The sequence below is a fragment of the Micropterus salmoides genome, unplaced genomic scaffold, assembly GCF_014851395.1.
Source record: "Micropterus salmoides isolate LMB-PRFRI ecotype aquatic unplaced genomic scaffold, ASM1485139v1 Ms_hic_scaffold_18, whole genome shotgun sequence".
NCBI classification, from domain to species: Eukaryota; Metazoa; Chordata; class Actinopteri; order Centrarchiformes; family Centrarchidae; genus Micropterus; species Micropterus salmoides.
The window spans coordinates 33,330,570-33,349,362 of NW_024040928.1; the positions used below are offsets into that span (position 1 = coordinate 33,330,570).

The 18,793-nt window shown below is 39.9% G+C and overlaps 1 protein-coding gene across 1 annotated transcript; it reads right to left on the reverse strand.

The window, feature by feature from the left end:
• Positions 1–12,204: 12,204 nt before the first annotated feature.
• On the reverse strand, positions 12,205–15,204 carry LOC119908449 (pleckstrin homology domain-containing family A member 5-like). Its single transcript, XM_038726143.1, has 3 exons — positions 14,502–15,204; positions 14,324–14,400; positions 12,205–12,829 (listed from the first exon to the last, which is right to left on the reverse strand). The coding sequence occupies exons 1-3, from the start codon at positions 14,591–14,593 to the stop codon at positions 12,768–12,770; spliced, it is 231 nt and encodes a 76-aa protein (XP_038582071.1). The 5' UTR covers positions 14,594–15,204; the 3' UTR covers positions 12,205–12,767.
• Between the last annotated feature and the right edge of the window lie 3,589 nt (positions 15,205–18,793).

The following is an 18,793-nucleotide window of genomic DNA, read 5'->3' on the forward strand; positions in this document are numbered from 1 at the left end:
AAAACACTTCGCTGTTCCAAGGCCCTCTGTGGACATTTTAACATGATGCTCCAAGAGCTCACAGCTGTAGAACATTTGAGCAGAGTGACGGCTTCCAAAAGCTCCCTAATCATCCCAGACCATCTGGAAAACAACTGGGCCGTGCAATGTCCACTGGACTTTGGTAGACAAGAGAAACAATGGGAGAAGGACAAAGATAGAGGGAGTAGGTGCACACTTGCCATGGCATGATATGGGAGCTGTACCATTTTAAGAGCTTAAAAGATATCCATCCTAGATCACAGAACAGATATCATAGAACCAAAGCAAAGGGATTTCATTAACAAACATGCACTGATCAGCTCTTGTTTAATTTCTTACCATGAGCACTGTAACGGTTGTCTGTTCCCAAACTAAATGGACAGGTATTAAGAACATTTACACACACATGGCTTATGACCATATCCTGCAAAAAGTTTCTCACTTGTGCCTCTCCGACTTCATGCCCCTCTCTAATTTCCAATTATATGGATAAGAAATAAAGTCAAGTGGACAGCATAGAAGAGAATGCAGACAGAGACCTAAGCTGCAGGTATAGCAAAGCAGAGTAAAGCAAAGCAGTTCCCTAAGAAATGTAAATTCAGCTTAGTTAAGATCAGATGATTCGTTCTTAAAAACTTGCAACGACGCTAGCACACCAAGTCCACATATGGGAATCTAACAATTAAGCCTGTAACAATAATTACGTTATCAACATATCGTACAACATATGAACAAGGAAGGATCACTTTTGTTGTGTTTACATGTGTTTGTTTACATAAAAATGTGACAACTGTGTAATTCCAGCCAGCCGGTATGTCGACATTGTTTAAAAACATTGGCAACAAAAAGCAACAATACTAACTGTTATGTTTAATTATTATCTAATAGAATTATTATGAGAGTCCATTTAATTATTATTATTTTTGGTTGTAGAGTATTATTTTATTTACGTTTTATTTATTTAGGATATTATAATATTTTTTTCACATTCCAATTCCAATGTCTGAATATTTGTATGAATAAAAACTTCATAGCTCTTTGAATTATCATTATATCAGTGGCATAAAATTTAAATTACTATCTTTTATCGCATTTATTTCTGGGACAAAATATCGTCCTACAAAAGCAATTATCGTGACAGGCCTACTAACTGTGCAGAACAATAGCTGAACAACAGCATGAACCCCATGAAGGCAGCTGCCTTAAGATTCTGCCTGGCACAACATCAGCAAAGGATGGCTCATTGCAGATTACTACAGGGATTACTCAAGTTCAACAGCTCTATCAGCATTAAATTAAAGACACCACACAGCTAAGAGGCTTTAAGACCAATTAATTACTGTAGGCTGTATACTCCCCTACTAAACCCAAGAGGTAGTCACTCAATATTCAATCATATAAATTCCATGGGGGATTACATACATATTCTTTAGTACTTTTACAGGGTTTGAGATTTGGGAAAAAGCGCATTTTGTAAAATGATGACTGAGTCTGATAATCAGCACGCTAATGTGAGCTAATTGCAGATATTTCTGTATCAGCGTTTATAACAGCCAATAAATGAAAATTAAAAAAGGAACGGCAAGACGGAAGACTGATCCTTCAATCATGTTATGAGTGTTGTCATTTCATAGTTTGTCCACCAGAGGGCACTCTGCAACTCCCCTGTTGGCCACAAATCTACCACCAAACACAGCAATCAGCTGACATTATCAGCTGTATTTTTGTTCAAATTACTCTTTATAACTATAAAAAAGTGTATTTTTTAACTGCATTATGTAATGTTATCTTGTTGAACTATACTAAATGTTAAGGATAATTGCTGTTTATGTTACGTGTTTCTGAAAAGAAAATTTTGGCCAATATATTGGAATAAAGGATTATAAAATCCTCAAATATAAAAATCAGAATCGGTCTTAAAAATCCCATATCGGTGGAACTCTAGTATTTTGATCCTGTTAAAAGCAGCCAAGTCTTTAGTCTCCAATCCTGACAAAAGAATCCTAATAGGACAAAAAGATGAGCAAGCTACTATTAGAGCACACAATTTTTTTAACAACAATGCAGGTCAAACCTCTGGGATAGCTAGCCAAGATTACTATGAACAGCTGATGATAACTTGGTTTGATGTGGATTTTCACTGAGAAAATGTCCTAATCAGCACCTGGGGCAGTTACCGACATCAGAGGATCTTTACACATATGTTCACACACAGAGCATCCAAACACCAAAACACATACACCCTTTTCATCCCCTGCTAGCCAGATGGCAGAGACCCCACAGAGACTGAAATGCGGGAGAGCAGTCTGAGCAGCTCAAAGCCTGCCTAGTTGTCTGTCTGTCTCCCATTCAGCACCCAGCCTCAAAACAGAGAGTTATGGAACTAGACAGGGATGATGTACAGCAGATCCAGGTCCACTGGTTGCCCTCTTAAAACACACACAAGTAAGCTGCATGAGAACGGAGCATCGGCAAAATAGTGAGTCAGCAGCCACAGCGATCAGAGCCTCCCCCTGCCAGGGGGGGGAGAGTAAACACTCTCAGAGTTTGAATAAGGCATTGTCCCTGGTGTGTCATTTGTTAATGTAAGCCATGTGTATGGCTTACTTCTATACAAACATACCATTACACATTGCATATGACTCCGCAATTGTGTTAAGACGATCATAGGGAATATTTCATTCAATACTGAATACACATTATTTATATTTTTACATGAAATCATTGTATAATAATAATGTACTAGATAGAGGCAAAGATCAGCATGAGACATGATGAAGTGGTATTTCCTCTGAATCAGATAACTTTTCCTATACTACAGCAATTTCCCAAAGGAAAAAAAAAGAAACTGTCATGTGAATTCTCTATGTTCTATGTTTCCTCAAGCAGGGAAAACGTGCAGGTTAGGTGAATTGGAGAACATAATTCCCTATAGGCGTGAATGAGGTTATCTGTCTTTGTGTGGCACAGTGGAAACCCGTCCAGTGTGAACGATGCCTCTCACCCAATGTGTGCTGGGATTGGCTATAGCTCCAGCAAAAGAAATGAAAGAAACTGGCTCTACTTGTTGTCTTAATAATAAATCTCTTAAAGTACTTCAGGGTGCTACCAGTCAGGACACGCACGCTGAGGAAGGCAGAGCCCGAGACATCCATGTATGAAAAGGGGACTGTTGCAACTGAAATGCAAAAAGAAGAAGATTTGTGAGTTGGGTTTGATTAGGTTTGAGGTTAGTTTCAGCAGTGGGAGTTAACTGGCAACATATTATGAAGCTTAAATGTTGTTGCTGCCCTACGGTTACTAAAAAAAACTTCATTAGATAATAACAAATAATACAGTACAGTACAGTTTCTGCAAGTGTCCAGATTTCTACGAATCTCTGTGATGTTTATGCTGATTGAAAACTTACAGCAGAACCATTCAATAAAATAATAACATATTACGGTTATGGTTTCGTGTACAACTTCAGTCACATGTCATTTTTTGATGCATTCTGTATCTTGCACAGAACTGTATTTCATTTTGGTGGAGTTTTTCAGGATGGATCGACTGGTGGACTGGGGTTTGAGTTTGAGAGAGAATGTACCATGCACACTGATTTATAACGGTGGTTTAACGTTCAGCTGTTGATTAGAACTATTGTTGAGGTATCCCAACATACAATTTTACACCTGCAAGCTAATCAGAGACAAGTATTTTCTATGCCCACAGCATAAACATAATTGATCCCTACATAGAAAATGGAGTTACATTAAACTGAAGGTTAACTGTGCTTTAGTCTGTAGCTGCAATCAGGTTTTGGAAGCAGAGAATATTTCATCAGTGTGAGTGAAACAAACACTTTTTGATCACAGCTTTCCTTTTGCTAGGGAGCACTTACTTTTATGCACCTGAGCAGGCACTTTAACCGTAAAGTCAATATTCCACCTGATCGAGTTTAATTATCTTAAATGTGGAGGCCAAAACAGTGAACGTTTATTAAAGGAATATATATATATATATATATATATATATATATATATATATATATATATATATATATATATATATATATATATATATATATATATATATATATAGCCCTATATTGCATTTCATTTTATTCCAAGTCCAGTTCAGTTCAGAATTAATCAGGTCTGATATAAGGCTTTGCTCACAGATAGAAGCTTGGATTATTCCCTGGAGAGAAGAGAGAGCCTTTAAAGTCTGCCATAACTGTGTGTCTGACAGTTATGGAGGGTTCACTGGGACTCCCGTTGAGTTTGCTCGGAACGATCAAGACCTCAACTCTCAACTCTTCTACTGTACATTCCAGGTAAAGCTACAGACAAAGCCACTTCAAACCCACAGACAGAAAAGAGAATGTCAGCTCATTCCTAGCATTGGGGATTTTCACTCACTTTAGCTGATGTCACTCATGAAAATGAAAACAAATCCCTTATGCTTAAAGTCTGTGACACACTAATCCATTCTTCAGATGTCTGATAAGATGCCCCTTTCTGATGCCCTGCAGTGTCAGTTTCTGAAGTGGAGAGATGAAAGAGATGAGGCAAGACAAGAACAGAAACACTGGTATGGACCAATGGTATCAAATTTAACTATTCAAATGCTAGTAGAACCTATGTGTAGTGTATTTTTAATGGTGGGGCTGATTGTTGGTAATAAGGCAAACAAATGTACCCCACAAACTGTATCTTTAAAGTGGCTATAATCAATATTTTTATGATAACAATGGATTAAATAACAATGTAATGTAAAAGGGGTTGCTTGTAGTGATGAACCTACAGAGATTGCCCATCTGACTCTGCCCCCCAGCTCTACAGAGCTATTTTGGTTCACTCTCACCGCTCTCATGGCATTGTTTTCAGCCTAAGTGAGCAGCTGTTTTCAGTAAAAAAAGCTCTAAAAACTTACTTACGCTACCTGCTCAGCACCAAACAACTGACAGACATGATTAGCAAATAGCTGGTGAACATAGTGGAGCGTTCAGAACCAGATATTTCCCTCAGGAGCAGGTGGAGATGGAAAATAGAGCTAAAAGAGAGTCAAAATTGAACTTACAGTCGCCTGGTGGCCAGAAACACATCTTCAAATGAATGCTAATGTTTCTCTGTATCTGCTGGATGTTTAATCAGGCAACTATGAGCAAATAAGTCTGGTATTTCAACTTAAAAGGTGATAATATGTCAGTGTTGTGTTCACAGCTTGTTTCTCCTGTGCAAGGTACCTTTGATGAGCAGAAGCTCTAATAGGTTATCAATAAATAAAAAAACACAGTCATTGAAAAATGTGATTATTTATCTTTGAGTGAAAATGACCAAAAATGAATATTGATCCACATCACAGTAAGCCGATACTCCCACTTTTAAGTTTGAAGTCAGCCAGTGTGTGGGCTTTCAAAGCACAAAATGAGCCAACAGCGATCCACTGGAGAGATTTTTGTCATAATTGGCCAAATTTCAATTGACATGCTTTCCTCTGTTCTGAGTGATGAATTATCCAGCACTACAAGTGAACAGCCTAATGAAAGTGGTGGTTGCAGAGAAGACTAGTACAATATTTATATTTTATGTTGCACTTTATATTGATGAGCACTCGAAAACGGGAAATTGCCCTCAAAGGACGCTGACAAAATCTCACCAAATGAAACATTAATAACTGAGCAGCAATCAAGCAAGACTTCTGGTCTATAGCAGTGTGCGGGTCAGCTGTCTGAGCCTCCTACTGTACTAATTACTCAATCATTAGCAAGATGCCAGCTATCTCATTGCGTAACCCACTGCAATTAGCCCCAACTTCAGCAGTTAGGTTTCTCCCCTCTTTTCCCAGACGGAATAAATAAGACAAGAATAGCGAACAAAGAGAAGGAACTGGCAGGAGATCTGCACCTGTCTATTCATAAACATAACTGCTGTAAACACTCGCTGCATCCACAAGCAACATACTCATAATTAAGGTCAACACTCTCCTCCTAAAATATTAAGCCTTTTGCACTAGTGAAACTGACCCCATTTATCCTGATACATACTTCTGAAAGGTCTTCAAAAGGTCAAGAATCCTCATTAGCAGACAGTGACAGACAAGGATTTTGACAAAATGCTGGTTCAACTGCCTAAGTCAAGTCCCCCAATCTTGTCAAAATGAGGCTTAAGTGAAAATGTGAGATTATGTGCTACAGAGATAAAATAGAAAATCTGCCAGATGGCACAGTCTCATCAAAAACACTGTTTACGTCACAAACAAAAACAAACTGAACCGATACTGCACTCTGGTTGGCTGTAGAATTTACTAGTAGACCCCAGAGATGGATACAGAGAAAATGTAATGAAAATAAAATGCCCAGTGGCTTGACTCCCCATACCGTATGCTGTACAGAGCCTATGTAGCATACAGTATTTTGCATGTGTTCTTTTAAATGTGCATAACATCTTCGGCATCACAGATACCAGCTGTGGATCTTTGCACAGAAGTGTAATAAGAGATCAACTCTCAAGACAGGGTGCAAATTAACAGACAGGTTAATCTAAAGAATAAAGTGTCTGCTACTCTAACGTGTAGATTATTGTTTCAGCTCTTGATGGACCAAAGCAGCAAAAAGGCTGGATGGTGCTCAGTGTTCTCTGATTTATCGCCAAGTTCAGCAGTTGAGATCTGGGCCAAAAGCCACTGGCTTAAAACCTGAATGTATTAGGACTAATGGGTGGGTGTTATTGACCTGTATTGACTCGCTTCTCAATGAGAAACAGCAGATGGTAAGATACAATGATACTGTGTGTGGGTATATGTTCTTCAGACAAAAACCAACAAGCACAGTTGAGGAAACAAATAGTTAAGTTAAACAGAGCGAGCAGGTTGCATTGAAACTGAAGCTTTTAACTGTTGCATCTTACAAATGGGGCACATTTTAAAACACATTTTTCACTGTGTAGTCCTCTATTACGTGGAGACAAAACAGTAACAACACACTGCTTTTAGTCTGCCTGTGAATAAAATTATCATGCAAATAGTTTGCAGATTTACACCTCCTCATGATCTCACTCTGTCAGTTGGGGAGCAAGTACTGGCCAGCTGACACCTAATAGTTCCCCTAACTAAAAGGCTGTGAAAGCATTGGCTCACCTGCAAATAACCCAGCAACTCAAAAGAGACTGCACAGTCTGAGGAGAGAAGTAAGCCGTGACTGATTTAATTAACATCTGCACTGACCTTCACTCAATCAAAACTCACAGTACCATAAAATAATAAAATCTTGTGACAGGCCATGCCACTAGTCCACACTATCACACCAACAATCCGCACCTCCCACCCTCCCCGACACATCCCGTTAAGAGGGCAGTCTACGTCAGCACAATCTGCTCCAAAGATGCTCACACTGTGTAACCCGATGGTAACAGCCAAGCCACACAGCAAGCATGTGAATGGGCCAGATCCTTTCGCAGGCTCAAAAAGGTTCAAGTCATTTAATTATGCTTTTTGGCTTTTTCCCTCTCCTTTATTGAGTTGTATATCTTTTTTGTGCATGTAACAGGTTTTCAAAGTGAAAAAGCCCAAAGTCCAGCCCAAAGGGAGTTCCCATCTCCCACAGAAAACACTGCTCTGAACCGCTTGAAAACAGCTCGTTTGTAGTCCAGCCCTTCACTTCCTTGACTTGTGATGTCACAATGCAAACGCGTCATAAAGCTTGCCAAGCAGCTAGTGGGTCAGGCACGCCCTCAAATCAAGCTAGTCTGAGCAGAGGTCCTTTGGCTCAACTCGCACCTGTACCTGCTTCCAGGTACTTTTTTTCTTATCACCTCACCTCCATCGAGGTTCCAAGCCAGCTGAGGGATACTAAAATGTGACGTGAAAACACGACAGACTGCTGATTGGTCAGAGAGAATATTCACTATTCACTGCATCATCATTGCGTGCACCAGACAGAGGCCAGCAACAGAAAGTTTTATATTTTACAGTTTTCGTATGGAATTTCATCACTAAATCCACTTCTGAGAAGTTTTGAGGTGAAATCAGCTGTGTAGATTTCGAATATTGACAGTTTTACAATAAGTGATGGCGGAACAAAAATGTGACGACTATTGCAATGCCCTCCTAGCAGGTCTCCCAGCTTGTGCGGTGAAACCCTTACAAATGATCAGCCCAAAAGGACTCATGTCACTCCATTACTCAGTGACCTCCACTGGTTCCCCGTGTCCTCCAGAATCAAATTCAAGTCACTAATGCTTGCATACAGAGTGACTGGGTCTGCACCCATCTACCTAAATTCCATAATACAAACTTACGTTCCTTCTCGGCCGCTACGCTCCTCCAACGAACGCCGCCTGGCTCTGCCATCCCTTCACACAAAGCAATCCCAGTCCCGGCTATTCTCATCTGTGACACCACGATGGTGGAACGAGCTACCACACGCCATCAGAGCAGGGACGTCCCTCTCTAACTTCAAGAAGCTCTTGAAAACTCATCTCTTCCGAGAACACTTCCTCTTATAACACCTCTAACTCCTAACCTCTAACATGCACTTCCTGTGCTCTTCTTCTTCTATCCCCTACAATGATCTTATATTGATTGCACTTTTTGTTTTGATTGTACTTTTTGTTAACTCTTACTTCCTTCCCTAGGTTTCTACCCCATTGACGTGATATGTACTGTGAGCTCTTACTAGTATTTATTGCTGCTCTTACTAGTATGTATTGTCAGTTGTAGATCTGTAGTTGATGCTCTGTTGATGCTTGTATGTTGTTCCTCAAATGTAAGTCGCTTTGGATAAAAGCATCTGCCAAATAAGTAAATGTAAATGTGATGAATATTGTCGGAGTTGAGAAGCTCCGCAAGTGGCTGTGGGGAATGCCTGCGCCGACCGTGGGAGGAGCGTGTGAGGCCGGCCAGCCGCCCGCTCACAGAGCCCTCTGCTCACACCGTCACACAGACCGCTGCAGCAACAACAGCAGAGGAAAACACAGCTGGAAGGTTTTCATACCGCTTATCTGTCTTTACATTCTGAGGAATGTTGAAACGTTTTAACTTTAAAAAGAGAAAGCTGTGTGGATCGCTGGTGTGTGTCGCAGCAGTTACGTACGTCGTGGCAGTTGTATGCGGCGTCGCTATGACGACTATCTACGTACTATCTCTGGGTACTACCTGCAATGGAAAACGGAGCAGGCCCGAGTAGAGTGGAGTCAATCGATTTGCGCTATGGAAGCATTTTTTGGCAAGGCAGCATTGATCGTCAGAACACCGGCAACAGTTCAACGTTTAGTCCTGATGGTAAGATGTGGAACAATGATGTTGTGGACTGGTAATAAGTTATACCATCTGCTAGGTTACGGTCTCAGTCTGAAGCGGCTTTGACTTGGATCACACACCTTGTTTCTTACGACCCGCCCTTCTCTACTTCTGATTGGCTAGTAGTCCTAGCTGGGAACTGCGCATGTGCAACTCCCAACTAAGATTTTGTACAAGTACGATGCATCACTCTGTAGCTCAAGAGCGCAGCGTACAGCACAAGGGGTGAAAACAGGAGCTTCAGCAATGTGCAGTATGAGAAAAATATGGTGTTTTTTGAAAATTAAACCATGTAAACCTGTTCTGGTACAACCCCTAATTAAAATAATAATAATAATTTGAATAATACCACCTCTTTAAATGAATTAATAATCCAATCTCTATTTCAAAAGTCTAAAAACAAAAGGAGGGTGTTGTTTTTTTTGGTTTAAACTGTTTGTCCCTTGATTATGTACATTACAAATGCAAAAATATAGCCTTAAATTTGTAATACATGCCAATACTAAATTGATGACAAAGTAATGATTACCTACTGTAAAACTTAAGGCACAGACTTATCTAGCTGTCATCAGGCTAATGGTTTTGGGCAGTTTTCAGAGGCTTTTATTGGCAGCCTCACACAAAGCCTCAAAATGCCTCAAGTACTGTCCAAGACAGTTATCACATAAACCTGTCAGCATGTCTCTATGTCAAAACAATGAGTCACAATGAAACTAACAGGCATGGTTTGACATCTAGCCCAATTACTTAAGCAAATTTTCATCCCTAAAGACCGACAAATTTATCTTGGGCCTTGAATTGACCATACTTGTGTATCAGCCCACTTAAACACAAATTTACAGTGGTGACCGCATCATTTGAATTTTAAAAACTATTGCTAAGTAAAACAACAAAGAGGAACCTCTTGGGTCAGTCCCAGTGAACAGTCTGGGAAAAGGCATCTTACTAAAACAGTAAAAACAAGTCAGACTGTGGCAGCCTTGATCACATGAAGTCTAATTATCTACATTTCATCAACAAAATCTGCATCAGCTTTCATTGAAATTAAACAGTGTAGTCTACCCAATAAGCAGGCAGTACAGCTTACTGTATGTCTGTATACCATATGCCTACTAGTATTTTCTGTAGGACCACAACAAAAGGAACTACATTAACTAACAATTTTTATACTAACAATATGAAATCAAGTTGCATTTCAAATTTGGGGCTCACAGTTTAGCTTTTAGTTAGCTGCTTATATGCAGTGTTCAAAAATAGATGAAGTTAGTGACATGCACCACTAATGAGTGACAGCGGGGAAAGAGAGGTGAGAGAGGATTGAGAGACAACATATTTGGGGAGAGGGGAAGGTAATCTATTGAACTGCAGTGTGTATTTTTGGGTATCCTATCCACAAATGAATGATCTGTCACATTGCTCAATCCTAAAGATTGTTTTTGCAATGTACAGATTTGGTCACATTGCTGGTCAGATTTTGATCAAGGTCAAAACAAGGAGATTTGCTGAGGCCGTTTCTCTGTGTTTAAGTTTTCTTTTCTTGCTAAGCTGCAGTTTAGAACAGGCTCAGTTAAACCAGCTGAACACATGTTTGCAGTTTGCAGTTTGTTTATTGTGAGTGTGACTTATAATTACAGGTGACTAAAAGATTCACATGTGGTTCACCTGACATATAAATAGAACAATGGGCCCTCTTTGCTGAGCAGCAATAATGGATGCTGTAAATTGTCCTATTTAGTTTGTCAGATAATCAATAAGCTCCCTAATGCTATTAAAATGACTTACACTGATTTGAGTAGTTTTTAATCAAATATTACATTAGTTTCAAATGTAAGTGCCAGCAGCTGAGCTATTACATAATAAATAGAAGATATTGGATAATATAGTTTAATTTGTGGTTATGTTAAAAGATATGTTTTTAAAAAATTTCCTGAACTGTACATATATCCCCTTAATCAATACAGTCTATGCTCTTAATCCTCAGCTAAACCCTGTGTACAGCAGGTTTATCTAGTATTTTGCATACAGTACAGTGATCTCTAATGTCAGCTAAGTGATTTGTAGAAGGCACAGCAATCGGGTTGCTTGGGACTAAAACAAAGCTGAAAATGTATAGGCATTTTCATCATCAAATTACTTCTTCAATACAGTTTTTCATAAAATTCAAAATGTGTCTAAAACGTATGTAATGCATGAAGTAAATGCACGCATGTAAAATGCATGCTTTGTAAGGGACAACATGATTAGTCTGTAAAGTGTCATTGGACTATGCCAGAATCACAGTGATCAACTATTAAATGCGGTCCCCAAGTCTGTTTTACACAGAGAAGCTGAAGGTAAAACACTAGAATATAAAATTACTGCCTTTCAGCCGGACTGCCTGGCAACCTGCCACATGAAGCTTCTTAAATTCAAGAGGAAGTCAAAGACGGAGAAGGGATTCAGTGAGGATAATAAGGCATAATATCCTAAATTCGTAGCCTCTGTATTACAGCGTCAGAAGCATACAGAAGCATTCTTGTATTTTGGCAGTGAAATCCATCTATACCTTGTGTGTGTGTGTGTGTGGGGGGGGGGGAGTATTGCATTAAGACATGCAAAATAACAACATATTTCAACTCATATTCTTGGATTTAAAACATTCTGAGGTGATGATTATGAATCAGTGCTGACTGAATGACAGCGTCTTTTCATTAGTTGCATGCATCACGCTACCACGGAGGAGAGAGAGGAAAATGTGAAACATATTGTAGTTCACTAATGTAATTCATGCAGATCCTGGTCTTAAAACAGACAGGGGCACGAACTGAAAAAAACAAAGTGTTTTAGTGGACACTTTCTCCTGCCCACAAGCACAAACAAATGAGCATACATAAGGTGTTCAAACAAAATCAATGGAAGGAGACGTTAAATAATAAGTTTTTAATACAGTATGTTGGCATGTACTTTCCAGCACCCATTTAAGACAAGGGTCATTTTAAATTGTGACCAGACCATCTAAACAGCGGGGATAACAGTTTCTTGACGATTTAATAACTTTAACACATTATACTCAACTCTTCAAGTAGGCTCAGCTCTGAGCAGGGTAAGTCTGAATAAATAAAAACAGCTCGCAACCACACTTTGCCCATGTCTGTCTAGTATTTGCACAGTGTTCCTGTGTAATCATTAACTAGGCAATAGGCTTCAACAGTAGAGAAATAGGGAGTAAAGGTTCCAAATGCACGGCCATGCAATATTTACTTCTAATTCACAGTATGTTTTCAGGAGTAGCACGACATTTGAAGGAGCTTTTCATTCACTTGAAGAGATACAAGTGGTAATAAATAAACCTGTTTAAAATGAAGGCATCCCGCATTCATGGTGATATGCAAAGGGGAAGTGCTTTGAATTCATATGGCATGTTTAGATGTTGTATGCAGGTTCTGGGGTTATGATGGGTGTGTGTCTCTTGGAGGGAGGGTGTTAACTCACTTGATAAAGCAACGTGCACCCTCGAAAGTATATCCTTCTTCCCATCCAGTGGGAAGGTCTGTGAAAGAGGGAGAGGTGGACAAAAACATGTCAATACAAACTGGTGCAACAAAGAGATGGCATGTATATTAAATAAACTTGGCCTATGCTGTTAATTCACACACACTGAGATGCAGAGATGCATCGATTAGTCGATTAAACAATTAGTCGACTAAAAACAAAAATTGGCAACTGTTTTAAAAATGTATTTATCGTTTCTGTCATTTTTCAAGCAAGAATGCCAAACATGAGCAAGATCCAGCTTCTCAATAGGATTTGCTGCTTTTTTATATTATAGGGAATGAAATATGTTTGGTTTTGAATAGTTGGTTGGACAAATTAAGCAACTTGCAAATTTTACTTTTAGGGCAGCAACTAACTATTATGTTCATTATCAACTATTATTAGTCAGTTGGTTAATTGCAGTTAAAAAACTACCCATCACACTCAATGTGACATCTTGCCTGTTTTGTCTGACCAGCACAGACAATTTACTGTTACATAATGCAAAAAATCAGAAAATCCTCACAATTGAAAAGATGAAACTAAGAAATCTGCCATTTTTGCTTGAAAAATTACTTCCAGGATTAATCAGTTATCAAAATATTTGAAGATGAATTAATTTTCTGCCAATCAACTGAATTAATGGACTAATTACTTTAGATCTAATAACTTTGGGCTATGGAAAATTCTGCATTATTACTTTTGTTTACCTATTACAGACTACCATGATTATTTGGTTAATCTAGGAAACAATCTGTAAATCAATAATGAAAATAATCGTTAGTTGCAGCCCTGCTGAGATGCAGCAGCCACTCAATCACATTAGTGCAAATGCTCCGCAGTCTGCAGAGACTTCAGGTTCTTTGAGAAGGCTGCTACAGAGTTAGTCGCATGTTAACATGCAAGGAGGTCATTTTACCTTGTAAAATACTGCGTTTAAGATTGGTTAAAGGTTTTTAAGTGTCGGCACAGATAAAGGAAGCGACTATGTTGATTTGCAGGTAACCTTTACTAGCTCCTGAGTCTACAGCCGCTGTGGATCTATGTGTCAAACTGTAGATCTCTGTTTAGTGGACTCTGTCTCTATAAAGCTATTTGGGCAACAAGCCGTTAGTTTATTTAACAACAATAAAATGCTTCCAAAATTAATTGACATGCTGGTGGTTGTTAGTAAAAGTCGTTGCTTTACAAGTTCACATGAAACAGTAGGCTAAGCTAACATCCCTCCGTCAGCTTAACTGGCTGACCAACCTCAAAAAGAGGCTGTGCCTCACGAGGAAAGTGGCACGAGCAGGGCAGAGGTGGGCATGAGAGAGCTCACTTTTCACTCAGCACGAGCGACAAAAGCACACTCACGCGTTAAGAAACACAGCATGCATGTCACAGCCTCTCTCTCTCAGTGTGGGAAGTATCGGGTTTGGGGATACGGGCAAACAGCAACACATGACGGCGAACATTAGAGACGTTAAACATAACAGAGAAACTTGACCGCCGTTAAGTGACACCTTACCTGGAGTTTTTCTGTGCCCGGTTATTACCGCCTCGCCACTTACTGGATGCAGCCAGGTTGTACTCTTCGCTTCCTCGCTGTTGAGAGAGGGAAATGCATTCATTATAACACGGTGACTTTGTTCGAATCCGAAATGGGCAGACGTGACTTGAGCTTTTGTTTTTGAAGGGATAGTTACTTAATGAAGAAGACGCGTCCATCCCGAGTAACCCCATAACTCCAGGAAGAAGGGAGACAAGAAACCCACTCGGGTTGTAGATCCGCCGCCATGTCTGGCAATACTGTATGACAGTCGCGCGGCTCCGCTCTCGCTGGCAGCGCGTACACGGAAACCTTGGCAACGGCGGATGGCTGAGAGGAGGGCAGGAGCTCAGGGGGTAGGGCAGGCAGGTACAGTCAATTCATTTGGCATGTTAAATACGTTAACTGATAGACACATCTAAATAGTTTTTTTTCTATGTGGGAGTATGGAAGGATATTGCTGGATGAATTCTCTTAAAACTCATTGTGGCTGTGTTATTATTGTCTTTTTTGTGGTTTTAGATGAACATTGTTTTATACTGGCAGTGTTATTGTTGCCTTTTGCATGGCTGTGGATGCATATTTTTCTAAACAAAGACACCTTTCAGTAGTGTGAACAACAATGTGGGCAGGGCTGGATTAACATGCTATAGGCCCCCCAGGGCAATATTGATCTGCTGGGCCCTGTGTGTCTTTTTCACAGTCGACAATTTAACTTGTTATTGCGGGGAAAGTACAGGTGTTACATATAACATTAGCAATGGATCCTTTATTTCAAGGTTCAGTGTAATATTTAGGAGGATCTATTGACAGAAATGCAATATAATATCCATAACTATATTTTCAGTGGTGACCTTACATAATGAGCTGTTATGTTTTTATTACTTTACACCGTGTGTCCCCTTACATGGAAGCCACCATGTTGCGCCACCATGTTTCTACATTAGCCCAAATGGACAAACTACTCTATAAAGCAAGTTTCCTCACTACGCTGAATATGTACAAGAAGAAGAAGAACAAGTAACGTTAGTAGTAGTACTAGTCGACTAGTTTATTAAAAGTAAGAAAAGTAGAGAAATTTGGACAAATGGAGGACCACATATATTATTTAGCACAAGAGCCAACAGAGCGAGTCGGCCACCATAGGCTCTCCTGCGCACTTGGAAAGGGAGGGGTGAGCGGTGACTGGTGCCTTCATGTGGTGTCAGAATTTACATTTATTCATTTTTAGCTGACGCTTTTATCCAAAGCGACTTACAATTGCTTTGATTGCATTAAGTGTCTTGCTCAGGGACACAATGTTGGATGGGTCACAGTGAACCCGGGTCCCTCACAACAAACGCAGGCATCTTATCCATTGCGCCATCAGGCGTCTTATCCATTGCGCCATCACCACCCCTTAATCTTTTTTTCCTCTGAAATTTTTATTGCAAAAAGAATTAAAATGGACATCTAGAAGTATGCAAAACTTTGATTTGTGCAAAATCACATATTGCAGATACATATTTTGCAAACGTAGTTTGTAATATGGTTATAACGGTTAGTTTGCTGAGCCAATGGTTACAATTCCCAACAACAACTCACCACTAGATTCCACTAAAATTTGCACACTGCACCTTTAAGTGTCCCTGTAAGACACAGCAGTGTCAGTGTGACATTGACACGGAAACTGAAATTGAAGATGCTACATGGAATTCAGCCATCTTTGATTTATTATTTACACCTGTGCGTCTCCTAAAAAAAATTGTTCATATGGTTCATATTCTTAAATGCAATTTTGTTTAATCAAATAATCTAATCACCATGAATTAATTTAAGGAGGTCAGTCGGGGCACAATAGCAAATTCTGCCCCGGGGCTTGCTAACTGGTTAATGCAGCCATTGTACCATAGTACTTGTCAGAGACAGTCTCCATGAGTGCTCAAGTCCAGCTTTCTCTCTCCCCTCATTCCCATGATCTTAAAGTTAAATGCCAGAAATTGTACAAAAAGAAATATGTAGGCACAAAACTGAAAAAATGAAGGTCTTAAAACTAGATTTTGACACTGGGGTCCTTCTTAAGACAGTGCCTATAGGCCAGGTAACAGGAGCGACCTTATGGCCCCTAACATGTCAAATTGTTGATGGTATTGTGCTTTACTGGTAGGAAACATATTCCAAAACAAATGGACAATAAAATTATCACAAACCAGATGACATGCAGTAAATCTGCAGCTTTTGTGGCCCCTGTAGTTCTGGTGTCCTTGGGGCAGTTGCCTGCGTTGTCTTGTTGCTTATCCAGCCTTGCATTGGCCATGGGGGTACAGACACAAACAGTCAGACACACACCGCTGGCGAACACACACTTTCAACTCTACCTTTAGATTCTTGGTCTCCACCTTCTCTCATTGTGCTGTGAAACTGCAGCATCAGCCTTTCAAACCATACAAAGACAAGTCATCCAACACTGCTGTGCCTGGCCTGTTTGTTGGCATTGTGCTCTGGTAAGCCACTGCTTTTGAGGCGGCTGGTGGTGGTGTTGGGAAGTGGACGCATCTGCCAACTGCCAGGTCATCCACTTTGGAGAATAACCAAATAACCTTTGCAATAATAATGCAAAGGTAGGGGAAGCAGTTAGGAAGTTGGGCACTGATGCCTGGTCAGATGTCAAACACTGAGCCCTTTGTTTTACTTAGGCTACCTGGGGCAGAGAAGCACAGTTTTCTGGTTATATGGAATACAAAAGAACTGCTTGTTTTTCCCCAGTTAGTTCAGACAATGGAAGAAAGAACACACAAATATTCAACAAAACTGAGCTGCATGTGCCCTTTTGATTAACCAGGCATCAATTTCAGATGGAGTGCAGAGGCTTTGTCGCATAATGCACAGCTAAATGCAATCCATTCCCTAACCTTTAATCAAATCTTTTGATTATGAAATTCAGACTTTTTGAACAGTTAAAGTACCTTTTTAAGGAAATAGGTGCCTTACCTTGCTTGCCCAAGCCCCAGCTTTTCCATCTCTATTTAATCCCTTTCAGAATATCTATGAATGAGATCCATTAGGGTGGAAATGATTGGATTAGAGGCTGATACCTACCTGTATGTGCTGGTATACCCGTGGGACCTGAAAGTGAGATAGTGTCTGAAAGCCAGAGTCCCTGTTTTTCAGTTTTCCAACTGGCAGATCTTCTTAGTGAGTCTATTTCTTGCCATTCATAGCATTCGGAAAAGAAAAGTGAAACATACAAGCATTATTTCTAATTACTGACTGATTGAAATTATAGGCTAACCTGACATATGACATACAAAGCTTTGAATTAATAGGTATATTAGTCAAAAGTATTACTATAAAAGTATTTCTAGGGAAAGCCAAGACACTGATTTAAATTCAATTTCCCTTTAATTGACTCACAGGATTCTGAGTTAAAGGGTTTTTTGAGAACTTCCCAGCTGCCCTAGTCAATATGCAAGTTTGCATGGAGTTATATTTTCAATGTCTGACTGTGCTGAAATAATAGAAAGTCCAGCACTGTGGGTCAGTTCATGTAATTCTTTTTTGGCAGGAGCATGCATTTCTCAACTGCAGCCCACAGTTGCCTGGGTGAATGATAAATGCTTCACTGTACTGTAGCTTATCATCAGCACTCAAGCAGCCCAGTACCATTTAGTTTAAGTGGGAGCCTAAATGAGAGTGACAAAATACATTTGTCTTTCTGCAAAAATAGAGCTAGTACAGGACGTGCATGTGATGCTGAGTGTAAACCCTTCTCATCAGCATGTAGTTGAGTAATACACAATGGAAATATGTGGAGAACAAGCAAAAAATATTTGCAGCCATTAGGTCCTTGACCCCTGCAGATTTGTTTATTCATTTTGTCAGGCACAGATTTCTTTGGGATCCAATAAATGTTACGCTATACTTACCAGAGGCTCTGGTCGTAATGTGATGTACATACTAAATTGACTCTGTAGAGACTTTGAAAGATCAGAAACTACAGAAACATTTTTCTGTTGTTTGCAAATACAAGGCTGTGTTACACTTTTGTTTTACAGAGAATAAAAGAAACAAGATTGAAATAACACAATGCAGCCAGCTTCTCAAAGACTCAATTGATGTCCGTAAGGAGACCCAGGGTCTGAATATGTAAAAGAGAATAATTTTTAAGTACGTGGTGTTGTGTCTAGTTAACATTGTGCAACACATTCTTACATAATTGCACCGTGCTCAGCAAAGCGAGGGTTCTCTGCTCAGCGACAGAGGCCAGACTCGAGGCATCAGAATGTAATTAATGGTTGCACATTATCAAGCAGCTGTTGGAGGGCTTTGTTCTGCTGCCAGCTCAGCAGTAGCCTCGTGCCTGTCTGTGCTAGGTAAGAGGGAGGACTCTCCTCTTTAGACTGGAGCCACTCGGCATCTGTGCAGACCTCTCATCTGCTGGCATCAAAAGCCTTTACAGATAGAGCCATC